Consider the following 12,862-nt stretch of genomic DNA (forward strand, 5'->3'; position numbering starts at 1 on the left):
TAGCCCCACTGACAAGCCCCCTCACCCTTGATCACTAATTGAGAAAGTGCCCCACAGCTGGATCTCATGGAGGCACTTCCCCAACTGAAGCTCCTTTCTCTGTGATAACTCCAATCTGTGTCAAGCTGATGCAAAACCAGTCAGTCCACCAAGAAAAAGCAAGATGAGCTCTCTCCGACAGTACTCACGAAGGTCTTTGTGGCGCTCTCTTGCTTTGGTGAACTGCTCTGGCGGGGTGCTTCAGTCTTTGTTTCCCATTTCCCTGTGCCGTGTTCTTGGGCAAGGGAACGATGACTTCTCCAGCAAGCCTGAGTGAGGGCCGGGCTCAAAGCAGAAGCCAGGGCTACTTCGTGATGCGACGATCTGGCATTTTAACCCAGAAGTCTTGTCTGTTCGCGTGGGGTTTAGAAGAAACTTCCTCTCACGATCATTTTGACGTGTGATTTCCAGAGACCCACTGCTAAGGAGTTATTGAAGCACAAATTCATAATCCGCAATGCAAAGAAAACGTCCTACTTGACGGAGCTCATCGACAGGTACAAGAGGTGGAAGGCGGAGCAGAGCCACGAGGACTCCAGCTCGGAGGACTCTGATGTGTAAGTTGTCTGTTGGGCTCTCCATGCCTGCGGCAGAGAGTTGGGCCCTGCTTTTCTGGGGTGGTGGGCTTTTGTGTGTGTTGCTGTGGCTGAGATGGGGTGTATCTAGGGGATGGGGGTGCCAAAGAGAGCCATGGCCAGAAGGCGGAAACTGCGGAGTCACTGAGGCCCAAGAGAGACTAATAGTGGAGTGGCATGTGAATCCTTAGGAGAAGCGTGGCATGAAGAGAGACTAATAGTGGAGTGGCATGTGAATCCTTAGGAGAAGCGTGGCATGGGCGGGCCGGGGGCTGGGGATCATTGGTCCAGCCCCGGGCAGTGCAGCCCCTGGCCTGGCCCCTGTTGGTGAACTTGGTGGGGTTTCTATTCCAAGGGAGACAGATGGCCAGGCCTCTGGAGGCAGCGACTCTGGGGACTGGATCTTCACAATCCGGGAGAAAGATCCCAAGAATCTGGAGAACGGGACTCTTCAGCCCTCAGATTTGGAAAGAAATAAGGTACCATGTGCCCACCAGCCGTGGCACTGGGGAATCCATTCACAGTAAGCCTGCTGTGAGAGCAGACGAGGTGCCCCTCAAAGCAGCTCCTTGGTGGCATTTGCCCTAGGGGAATTGACAGGTTAGAAATTGATTTCTGTCTGACCATCTGAGGACTGAGGTGAGTGGGGGCGCAGGCCTGCTCAGTGCTGAATTGTTTACCTTCACTGGGTGTAGCACTGGGTCCTCCTGGCCCTCAGCCACACGGTGGACTTGGATGTAAAGTTTCTGGTGTGAAAACTCTTTACGTAGCTGTTGGGCTCACTCACAACACCCTGATTTTACTGCTGAGTTTCTATTTCAGGCCCTTGATAAAGACCGGTATGTTCCTTTTGGTTCTTAATATAGACTTAATGTTGATGAGGTGGTTTTTCACTTAAATTTACAAAAAGCTATGTTTTAAAGATGAGTTTGTCAGTGTCCATTTGTGGCTGCACAGGCCTAAGGGGCTCATTAGTTCAGAGAGGGAGGAGTTGGGCCCCTCACTGTGGCCATACGGAGTACCCGGCTTCAGCTTTCTGGGGTTTCTTCAGCAAAACCTGCAGAGCCGTGTGTCTGTGCCCAAGGAGCTCACTCCTGGCATCTTGCAGTGGGTTCACAGCTACATGGGTGGCGCCCTTTGTAGAGAGTCTCACTCAGAGATAGTGAACAGAAGTCGTTTCCTCAGGGGGAGGTGGAGAGTCCAGTCATGCTCAGTAGAAGTCCTGCCTACTGCAGTGTTGCCTGTTTCTAACAGCCTCCTTCTCTTTCCTTCCCCAAGATGAAAGACATCCCAAAGAGGCCTTTCTCTCAGTGTTTATCCACAATCATTTCTCCTCTGTTTGCGGAGGTAAGATCCCTGCTGCCATTCTTGGGAGGGGAGAAAGGGAGGAAGAGGGGACCAGGGCTGCCCTTCTGTGGTGGCTGTCAGTACGTCAGGGGCAATAAAACCATGGTGACCTCCGGTCCTGGGCCCTGCCTTTCCATAAGCCAGGCGGGTGACTAGCGAAAGCTGTGTAGGTTATTGCTGGGCTAAACTGTTGAAATCATTCCTCAGTAGCCACTTCAAATCCACTGGAAATGAAGTCCCAGAAAACCAAAGGGAGAATCTCCATTTTTGTTTTGCTACCCTCCTACCTCCCCACCCCCCACCCCCGTGTTCCCTGTGGTTAGGGATAATAGGGTGTTCAGCACCCTTCGCTTTGGATAATCATCAGAGCTCAGCAAACATTAGTGACGTGCAGCTCACTGGTTTAGCACAGTCCCAGAGAAACAGAGGGCCCTGGTTCTCCTGTCTTGTCTTTGCTTCTGCCTTGAGACACCCAGGGACAGGTCAGGTTGGTGGCAGGTGAGTGGCAGATTGCAGACTAGTCTTCAGATCCTGTGCTTGGAGTGTCAGGGAGTGCTCTGCTTCTGTGGCCTCTCTGCCTTGGCCAGTCCCTCCATGTGTCCCTCAGAGACAGGACAAGGAAAGCCCTTAGGTTAAACACCCTGTGGGACCAAATCTTCTAAAAAATGTTTGTTAACAAATGGAAGCAGGAGATAACCTGGAATATTCCACGGTTATGGGTACATTCAGGGAAAAGATTTGAAGTTGGTCTTCATGCCTGGGAGGTGCCTTAAGTCACAGTTGTGACTCATGAGAGCAGAGCAGTGTGCTGCAGAGTCCCAGGGCTCAGGGTCGCCACGTCTGCGTGAGAAGGTTTGACAGCACTCTTGACCTCAAAGGCTACGTGCCTGAAGTTTACACCCAGCCCATAACTATCAGGAGCAAAGCTTTGGTGACCCACCCTGTGTCTACCGAGTGACACCAGAGTTGTGTGCGGTAGGCATTGATGACACTTTCAGGGGTGAGCAGAGGCTGCACAAGGAAGAGAAAGCGGGGTGTTCATCACACTCTGTGTGAAGGTGTGCAGTTACTCGCCTGTGTTCTGGTCTGGAGGAGTCACCCTGTGTGTACTGTTCACAGAGACAGAAGATGAGGACACAGAGTGACTCGTGAGCCACAGAGCTCATGCCTGGGCCCCTGTCAGCCTGGCACGGTGGAGTTGGCAGGGCCTGTTTGTCTCTTCCTGGAGTAAGGCTGCTGCCCAGGTCTGTGTGCGCGCGCGTGACACTGCTCTGTGTGCCTTTCCAGCTGAAAGAGAAGAGCCAGGCACGCGGAGGGAACTTGGGGTCACTGGAAGAGCTGCGGGGGGCCATCTACTTGGCCGAAGAGGCCTGTCCCGGGATCTCCGACACCATGGTGGCGCAGCTCGTGCAGCGGCTGCAGAGGTGACTGGCCCTGGGCTGGGGCTGGGTTGCAGGAGGGGAGCCCGGTGGTGCTGGCATGACTGTCGCAGGCTGTCGCAGGCTGCAGCGTGGTGTATCTCTTGGGCTTTCATTCTTGTTCTGTTGTCCCTTGGGAGTAAAGCCCCTGAGGGAGAAGGCTTGCTCTGAATTGTACAAATGGGAGAATGGAGTCTGGAAAGGACCACAGAGCTTTGTATTTGTAGCTCCTGCCAAGGTGCTTTAAAACACATACATGCAGCAGTCTAACAAGCAGAGAGCCTCAGTCTACCCGAGACCATGCTCAGATGCCAGGGGCTTTGGTGTAGTGGACCCTGGGCCATGGCAAGAGCCTTTTCTGGAAGCTTCTCCTCTGGAGATAGGTAGTCTGTGGTCTGGGAGATAGGTAGCTCCTGTCTCCACCCTGGTGGCTCTAGCAGCATAGCCTCCATGTAGAATGGCTATTGCTGTTTGGGATAAAAAATAAAGATGGTTTATTTGTTGCCCCCAGTCTTGAGGACAGTGAAGGAGGAGACGATATCATTTTAAGATCGCCTTGATTTAAATCTTAAAGGCAACAACACATTACAGAGTGAAGGAAAATACAGCACAAAAGCCAATCCCAGCAGATCTCTGATTTCCCTAACTTGAGATAACTTTGTATTTCCTCCTAGTGGCATCTGATTTCCATTTTAAAAAGTTTGACACAAGCAAAATAGAACCACACCCAGAAGCAGCGTGTGTTTATTATCCTGCCTTCTGTTTTCTGCTGGGAACACTAAGGTGTCCCTTTTTTCTGTGGTGTGTGTGTGCATGTGTGCTTGCTGTGGTCAGAGGTCCAAGGACAGTTCCCAGCAATTGGCTCTCTCCTGCCCTTTTTGAATCCAAGGATCTAACTCAGGGCATGAGGCCTGTGGAAAGCACCTGACCCCCCCTTCCCCCAATAACCTCCCACCCCCAGTAAAGCCTGTTGGCAGCCGGCCTTGGCCTCCATGTGCTTGGCCTCACTGGCCAGCAACCCTCCAGACCTACCCACGTCTCCACAAAATCACCACCCCAGGGGAGCCGTGTTAGTCTCTTCAGAAGTCACTTCTGTCTGAGGCATTTGCAGGGCGTCTCTGTCTGAGTCTGAATGGCTTTGGGATCCTTCCGTGAGGACAGCGCGTCCTCTCACAGAAGCCACTCAGCACATAATGAGTCCTTTGCTGCTCTTACGTTGGTGTCCTGGGTGCCGTGTCTCGAGTGTGCTGCTGAGAGGATCCTACAGACTCGTTTGAGTATGTTCAGTACATCGCAAAGGAAGTCTGGGTGCAGCATTTGAGATGAGCTTCTTTACATATGTCCTTGGGCTCAGTGTTCATTCCATGGAGCATTCAGAAGCAGGACAGGGGAGATTATTTATTTATTTATTTATTTTTGAAAACAAGAAATTGCATAGTCCTGTGGTTGTGATGATGCTTCTGATGTTATGTGCAAAGTGTTCCTGCAGGCGCATAGGCCCCTCCTTTGGGCCATGGTTTTGAATACTGCTTCCAAGTAGCTCGTCTGGGCTGCAGACATATATTGCTGCCCCTAAGAATTGCTGAGTTTGGACCCAACCTGGTGTGGATATGTCCCTGAGCTCTTGCTGTGTCCTTGGTCACCACTAGTTTTTAAAAATAGATCCTAGGCTGGGGAGGGATCAGAGGATAAGGTGCTTTCTGTACAAGCAGGAAGACCTGAGAGTAGATCCCAACACCCACAACAAGGCTGTGTGGTGGCACGTGTGTATAATCCCAGCATGGGGTAAGGGTGGTGATTTTGTGGAGACGTGGGTAGGTCCTGGAGGGTTGCTGGCCAGTGAGGCCCACCAGAACGGCAATCCCTGTGCAGTCAGTACGAGATACTGCCTGGAAAGTAGGGGAGAACATGATAGAGTAAGACCCCCCCAGAGTCAGCCTTGTCCCAGTGTTCACATGGTTGCACACACCTGTACATACAAGTGCAGACTCAACATACAACACACACACACACACCACAATCACAAAGCAAAGTGGTCCTAGGTGTGACTTGCTATCCCCATGACACCCCTTATCCAGACAGGCTACTGAGGCTTGGTTTCCAAGCACTGTGAGTTTTTTTAGTTAAATCCAGAGCCCTTATGAACTCTCGTAGAATAGTTAACCTTCTCATTCTTCTTCTTCCGGCATGCTGTCTAAGACTGTGACGCTTCCGTAGAGTCATGTTTCGGTTCTCAGAGATATCGCTTACTGACCTCTGCTTTTCCCTAGATATTCTCTGAGCGGCGGGGGAGCCTCAGCGCACTGAAGGCCCGTGGCACCCGGTTGGGTTTTCCTTTCTTCTTCATCTTCCTTCTTTTTAAAAGTCAACGAGAACCTTTGCCGACTCTGCGAAGTGTCATGGAGGGGCCCGCCTGCCCGCCTGCCCTCCCGCCATCCCGTAGCCGGCACCTGTCCAGGGACAGCCTCGTCGTGCCACAGTCAGATGGAGTTTTTCTGATAGGGTGGGGGAGGGCCTTCTCCTTCAAGCGATTATTTTATTTTTTTATTGTTGTTAATTTTAATCATAGTGCACATATTCAAAGAAAGTATCTTTAAACACACACACACAAAAATCAAACCCTGAAATGTATATTTGGATTGTTTTAAGGCAATTGAAGACACGCAACCTCAGGTATCCCGCTTCATATCGATAGCTCCTCCCCCGGGAGACGGAGAGTCGCTCTGGTGGATCGGTGTACAGATTGTATATAGCGTCATTTTTACAGAAACCCTTTTGGCGTGCGTAAGGATCACTGTGTACACATTGGCCAAGTGCTTCTGTAGATAATGTCTGTGGAGTAAATATTTGACAGGCCAGAACTTGAGTCTATTGCCTTGCCTTTATTACATGTAAATTTTGAATCTTGTGACCAGTGATTTGGATTTTATTTTGTATTTACAGGGTCTGTCATTAATAATAATTAACCCCGCCCCTCATGGAACACTCCCGTTTGTACCTCAGCAGATGCAGGCTCCCCTCTCGTTCCCCCCACGCCCATATTGGTACACTTAGAAGATTTCCTTCTCCATCCATGGTACTGTTTCTTAGTGTTTTCAATTGGAACATATCTTGTCTCACAGAGCTTTAAATTATTCTTTTAAGTTTCTTCTGGATGAAACGCTCTCATCTAACCTAGGTCGGCTTGTGCCGCCGTGTCTGTCCCAGATGTCCTGTCCGGCATCTTTCCATCGAGTCTTGTAGTACAGCCTGCATATCATCTTCTTCACCTCCAAGTGTCTGAATGCTCACACAAATAAATTTTATAACTCACTCATTTTGCATACTATTCTTGAAACATGGCTCCACGGAGCAGATGGGGCATCTGCTCTGCACATGTGTTGCTTGAGGAAGCGTGTGTATGCTGAGACATGTGGAAAGACTCCAGGGGAAAGTGCCCAGATGTCAAAAAGCCAAATGTCCAGGTTATCTCCCTATGCAATTTGTGTGATTGGTCCCTGAGTTACAACTGATGCTGTGGCTTTGTGAAACTGTTGAAGCTCTTGCTGGGGATGGTTTTAGCTCTGCCCGAGGGACTGGGTCTGCTGGTCCTGTCAGCCCTGGGCTCCAGCTCTTCACACTGCAGGGCATCCCTTGGCAGGGTGGGAATCCCCGGTTCTCAGAGCAGGTCTTGCTGGTCTCACTAGGACCTGTGTTGTGTGTGTATTTGCCGATGCTAATTACTGTCCCCCTTTTGGAGTGTTAGGTCTTGAGAAAGGGTTTTTGGAGCAGGAACTTTGGGTGAACTTGGTGACATCAGCTTGGCCTTGTGCTGGTGCGTAGTGTTACAGGAAGGCAGGCCAAGGCTAGACATGTCAGGCGTGAGTCAGTGGCTTAGATTTATTAAGCGGGGGTCTAGGGTTTTAGATTATTAAATTATGATAGTCTACTAGAAGTAGTAGATTTGGGCTGGAGTAATAATCTCATCAAAGGATACATTTTGGCTAGGGGAAATAAAGACTATTGTGTTTTGCTTCTCTTTTATTTTTTGTTTTAAATTGAGTCTATGGGTCATGTGTGCAGTTCCGCCAAAGACCAGAAGAGGGTATGAGATCCCAATCTCGGGACCTGTGGGTACAGGTGAGCTGCCCTGTGGGTGCTGGGAACTGGATCTGCAGGTTGTGCAAGAACAGCCTGTGATCTTAACTGCTGAGCCATCACTCTGGCCCCAGTACAGTGTTATTTTATACCAAGTATGCTACCTGGAACAATAGTTTGAGAATATTTTGTGTTTCTAGAGTACTCTGCTCTGGAGTGCTGTGGTGTTTTTCTGTACGAGGCTTGATGTATAAACCAAAGGTTGTTGCAGGAAAGTCACCAAATGAACCTGTTCTGCAGAGTGCTGTTGACTTGAAGAGTGTCCCTTGGCCACAGGCATTTCTAGTGGAGAGAGCTCGTCAGTTTGGCAAGTGGGTAGTGAGACGGTAGTAAAGCCAACTGGCTTTTCTCTTTCTAGCGCCGGTACGTGAGTCAGGACCTGTGTGTGCTGGGCCGGTTCCTTCCTGGCTTCCTGTGCCAGCCCTGCCATCCGTTTGTAACAATGTAACATTGTGGCTGAGCTGCTGAGAGGACTAGATGCTAATTAAGCATAAGCTATTCGAGGTGAATGTAGCCGGTCCTCTGTGTACACGCAGTAGACCACAAGGCTCGGGTTCCCAGCTCCTGTGAAAGCAACAGATGGTCTTTGGGAGTTTGTTGGAAACCTTGCTGCGGATGTGGGGCTGACGGTTTTAAAGTGGATTGCCAGGTTATAGTCTCTTCTGTGTTGTTACACTGTAGCACAAAATAATTAGATGTTCTGTGGACGTTTCCTTTAGCTCAGCAAGCTGTATTTGTGTGTTCACCGCTAGACCTTTATTCAGAGCAGGGCCTATCTTGGAGCAGCACTGGTACCTGTTTCATATCACAGGCTACTGTGGGCAGGCTCAGCATCACCCAGATGTCCCTTCACAGCATAGTGTCCACAGCTCACGGCAACCACGCCACCAGGCTGGGAAAACTGAGTGCCTCAGAGAGCAGCGAGCAGGCCGAGCGCCGACTGCTGAGCTCTGGCTCATAGACAGATTGTCCTGAGTAAGTCAGTGCCGAATCAGTGCCGAGATGCAGGTGTGCCCTACATGTTGGCTCAATGATGCCTTCCCCCTCCCCGATATTGCTGTCCCATAGATAGCACCCTGTGATGTGGAACCACCTGTGCTGACTGGAAGACGGTGGGCTCCTTCCTGGGGGTTGGGGTTGCTTGTTGAGTTCCTTGCCACAGCTCCTAGTTCTGTATGTGGTGTCTTCTTTTACAAAACCTGTAATCGTATATGCATTATATTTCTTTAAAAACCTGGCTTCTGTGTTTCTGCTACAAAATATGGCAATGAAGGTGGATTCCTGAGCACGCAGCTGTCGTGCTTGGTCAATAAAGCTCTGGAAAGCTGATGCTGTGTCGTGTGTTTCCTCCGGCAGCTCTGCTGTGCACTAGTCACTCTCTCTGCGGCTATCTGGGAGTCCAGTCCCAGGGGGAGCTTGTACTTATTCTGCCTAAGGAAGAAGTCATCTTCAGCCCTGTGGAATTTGGTGACTCAGGGAGCCTGTTCCCAACACTTGGGTGCGTGGTGATGGTGGCAGTGTCTGGGGAGCTTCAAGACCTGTCTGGCCTTCTCACTGGGGTGGGCCTGCCTTTACCAATCAGTGTGTGACAGCACTGCACTTCCTCAGAAACAGTGCCCCTCCCCTCCACCAAGCCCCACCCTCTGCCCCACCCCCACAAAGAGAAGACACAGGTAGTGGTTTTGCCTCAGACTTGCTTGTGCTGGATCGTGGCGTGAGGTATTTTTATTCCCTTTTGTTAGTACTTAGAACCATCTGGTACATTGTAAGGCAAATGATAGACAGTCTTACTCCTTAACCTGTGAATCTCTGACACCAACGCAACCCCTCAATGTGGGCGGGTCTGTTTTCAGGTAAGAAGGCCCTCACTGGGGTGTAGGGCACAGGGAGAGGGAACTGCCGACCTGGCCGCCTTGCATTAGAGAGGCTCTATGCATGAAGGGAATGGCCGCCACCCAGCCACCCTGGAGAACAGGCAAACATTTTCCCACTGGGAGGCTCAGGTAGTGTTTGGCAGCCAGGTCCCCCAGAGGAGTCTGTCCAGGATGTGGGCCGTCATCCTGTCTGTACCCCATGCCCAGAAGGAATGAGTATAAAAAGAGAAAGACTTGGAGACAGGCACAATAGATACTACTAGAGAATGTGCAGGTTTAGACCAAACCACGGCCTTGCGGGGAATCGGGGCCAATCACCAGGACTAGGTACCAGTACCATACATACGGTGCTTCTTCCAAGAAGCTCCCTCAATGCCCCACAATGTAACAGCACAAATGGCCCCAGTCAACGACATACAGCTTCTCATGCTTGTGAAGCAACAGCAAAACAACACGGCTTCAGAGCCCCCACTGTACACGCCACGCACAGGGCGGTGACGCCCACGTATTGCACTGGGTATCTGCTTCTCCACAGAAAACAACCCCACTACATTTTTGTAACAAACAGTTTGGTCAACTTCCACCGAGAGAGGGTGTGGCGGCCAGGGTCTCGCTGGAGCCCAACCCTTTTTGTGGAATGGAGTACTCCACAAATTGCTTATTTGAGAAAAGTGAGTCCTATGATTGTCCTATTATAAAAGTAGAAAGACTGGGGAGGGGGGGAATGAAATCCAAAATGATCTCATTTACTTAAAGACTGCGCTGTGTGTTATGTGAACACTGGAAAAATCCGTTTGGAAACCAGCAGTTTGAAGGTGAAAAGCTCACTCGCCGTGTCCTCTGTGACACGGTGACTGGCTGCGTGGCCCTGCGCTGGCTGCCCTGCAGGGTGAAGACTGTCATTTGGCACTCTTGAAGACAATGTGTCAATACTGGCACAAGCTGAAGCGCCCCTGGAGAACGGCAAGGTAAGCCTCACACCCCCTAGGCCTGGAGGAAAGGCTGTCCAGAGATTAGTGCTGGAGAAGACGATGTTTGGAGCTGGGCCTGTGAAGGGCGGAGGGTGAGAGCCCCTGCAGATCTTCAGTGTTCACACGGGGGTGGGTGTCGCCGGGCTTCGTTATAGCCTCCAGGAAAGCAGCCATGGCTGGCACAGCCAGTGGGCGTGTCCAGCCGTCAGTACAGGTGAGATTCTTTGTGACTTGGGATGTGGGCCCGGGAGGAGGAGCTGGTGGCACTTCGGATTACTTCCATCCACCTAAAATGATTCGAGGAAGGGACATAAATAAGCACCGGGTGACTTTGTATGCCCATACCTGGTTTACGGCAAACTTGACACCATTGGTCGTTACTTCCAAAGACGACAGGAGCTCATCAGAGATGACCTGTTGCTTGAGCAGAGGGGTCCCTGAAATCGTTTTTGGGGGGACTAATGTTTGGGAACCGTCTGCACGTTTCATGTGCGGCAGGCAGTTCCAAAGACATTGTAAGGGGTGGATTCCCAGAACTTCCCGTCCCACGTGACCGGCCCATCTTGTACATTTGCAAGAAACCAGGGCCGCGGTGGGTCTGGAACATGCGGAGTCTGCACGCTGCTGGCCGTCACAGTTAAAGGTGTTACTAGTACTAGCTCCCAGGGTTCAAGGACATATTCAGGATAACTGTCCCAACAGGAGTGTAGGTAAAGAAGACCACCTACTCTTGGGATTCTGCATGCAAGGCTTACAGCCTTAGAGGTATCTCTCTAGAGCTTTGGGGATTGTGATCAGTGTTGCAAGATTTTCCCTGTCCCGCCACTTTAGGGCAGTAGGAGGCCTGTGATTGGACAGGGAAAAGGAAGGTGGAGCTAAGAGTCCAGGAGAGAGCTGTGTCTCAGGGTAGGGGAGGAACCAAGATGGCTGCTGACGTGTACCTGTGTGGTGATTTCCAGCCACAAGTAGCTATAATTTCACAAAATTAGAAACATTGGGATAAAGCTTTTATCATCATCAATTGGCTCTGAAATTGTTATATTGGCATCTTGTAAATTGTGATTATTAATACATAAATCTGATTGTAAGAGTCTTGTTTCTACCAGGTAATTAACTAGGTGTTGAGATGGCTGACTGTCGGGTGTGGCATGGTAGCAAGATGAACTGGGTTGGGGGTGGGGGTGGGGGTGGGTGCTGGAGAAATGGCTAGCAGAGGGACAGCCTAGTGAGATCACCCTGCAGGAGCCCTGTGGCCCACAACTGCCCCAACCAGCGCGGGAATGTGCCAGTTTATTTTTAAATATTTCTCGTGACAGAGCAGTGGTTCTCAACTTGCCTGTTTTTGTTGCTACCTCATAACTAATTTCAGTACTGTTATGAATCATTCTGTAAATATCCGAGTTTTCTGGCAAGTCTTAGGTAACTCTCCGAACAGAGGTCGAGACCCACAGGCTGAGAACTGCTGCTGTCGGCGGAGAATTGCCACCTTTTGGGCTCATTCGTGAGCAGTTTGGCTTAGGGGTGCTGACTGGTTTCATGGACATTTGCTAGGGATCGTTTCTAGTTGGCCTGTTGTTCTAGAAATGCTCTGGGCCAGTGAGGGAACAAGTCGTCATCCCGACAAGTCCCAGGCCAGAAGAGGCCTTGCTCCCTGGGAGGGGGTGGTGGGGGTGGCAGGTTGAGGCCTCTGATTGTGACTACAGTCGGTGACCTTGGTCATCTTGTGGTGCTAGGGTGCAGTTTCCCAACAGCTGTAAGAGTTCACACTGGAAAGCCTGGCAGCCTATTCCCCTCCCGACCCCGGTCTCCGACCACTCCGACACACAGCTTGCTTCCTTCCTGTGGTCGTCAGCTAGAATCATCCTTTGGGTGCGTTAAGGCCACTTGTGCCCTGCCTCAGCTTCCCGGTGTGACGTGCACACGGGAGAGTAGCAAGCACAGTTGGCTTACATGTGCTAAGTTTATGTGGCTGGAGCTAACATCTCTGTGGCGCCACGCTGTGGGACTGGGAGTCTGAGGCAGATCTACAGCAGATCTACAGAATGCACACAAACTGCTCAGGAGGGCTGGGCCCTGGCGTCAGCCACTGCAGGGGCTGCCATCCTGCCCCTGCCGGCGGGTTGTGCGGACGTGAGCGGGGCACCTACCTCTCGAATGTGTATTCGCTTTCAGCCCTGAAGTAGTACACGTGGGACTTGAAGTGTAGCTTGAACACATAGTCCTTGTGGATGTTCTCGGACTCCGAGGGGACGGTGAGCGAGTAGCCCAGCAGAGGCAGGCTGGCGAGGGGGTGACTGTCCTGCAACAGGGCACGGGGGCGGGGGGGGGGGGGGTAGGGTCGTTGCTCTAGTCCAGGGCTCCTGCTCAGGAGTACAGTGGACCAGAGGAAGCCAATCTGGGCCAGTGTGCCATGGTCCCTCCATGAGGTGACATGCTCTTGTCTCCTCCAGTAGAACAGGTCAGGCATCTGGCTGGGAGGCCGCCCCTGGAACCCCTGGTGT

General features: G+C 51.2%; 2 protein-coding genes across 4 annotated transcripts in view; one reads left to right on the forward strand and one right to left on the reverse strand.

The window, feature by feature from the left end:
* Nucleotides 1-6,691, forward strand: part of Stk24 (serine/threonine kinase 24) — a 98,897-nt gene extending 92,206 nt beyond the window's left edge. Inside the window, exons 7-11 of the mRNA XM_052190619.1 lie at nt 451-596; nt 970-1,093; nt 1,893-1,961; nt 3,249-3,385; nt 5,650-6,691. Of these exons, the coding sequence (XP_052046579.1) occupies nt 451-596; nt 970-1,093; nt 1,893-1,961; nt 3,249-3,385; nt 5,650-5,686 (513 nt within the window). The 3' untranslated portion in view covers nt 5,687-6,691. The remainder of the gene's footprint in view (nt 1-450; nt 597-969; nt 1,094-1,892; nt 1,962-3,248; nt 3,386-5,649) is intronic.
* A 2,502-nt stretch (nt 6,692-9,193) lies between these two features.
* Nucleotides 9,194-12,862, reverse strand: part of Farp1 (FERM, ARH/RhoGEF and pleckstrin domain protein 1) — a 236,827-nt gene continuing 233,158 nt past the window's right edge. For all 3 annotated transcript variants that reach the window (XM_052190621.1, XM_052190622.1, XM_052190620.1), the window contains exons 26-27: nt 12,509-12,660; nt 9,194-10,648 (exon numbers count right to left, since the gene is read on the reverse strand). In XM_052190621.1, the coding sequence (XP_052046581.1) occupies nt 10,567-10,648; nt 12,509-12,660 (234 nt within the window). In that variant the 3' untranslated portion in view covers nt 9,194-10,566. The remainder of the gene's footprint in view (nt 10,649-12,508; nt 12,661-12,862) is intronic.

The sequence above is a fragment of the Apodemus sylvaticus genome, chromosome 8 (genome assembly GCF_947179515.1).
Source record: "Apodemus sylvaticus chromosome 8, mApoSyl1.1, whole genome shotgun sequence".
NCBI lineage: Eukaryota > Metazoa > Chordata > Mammalia > Rodentia > Muridae > Apodemus > Apodemus sylvaticus.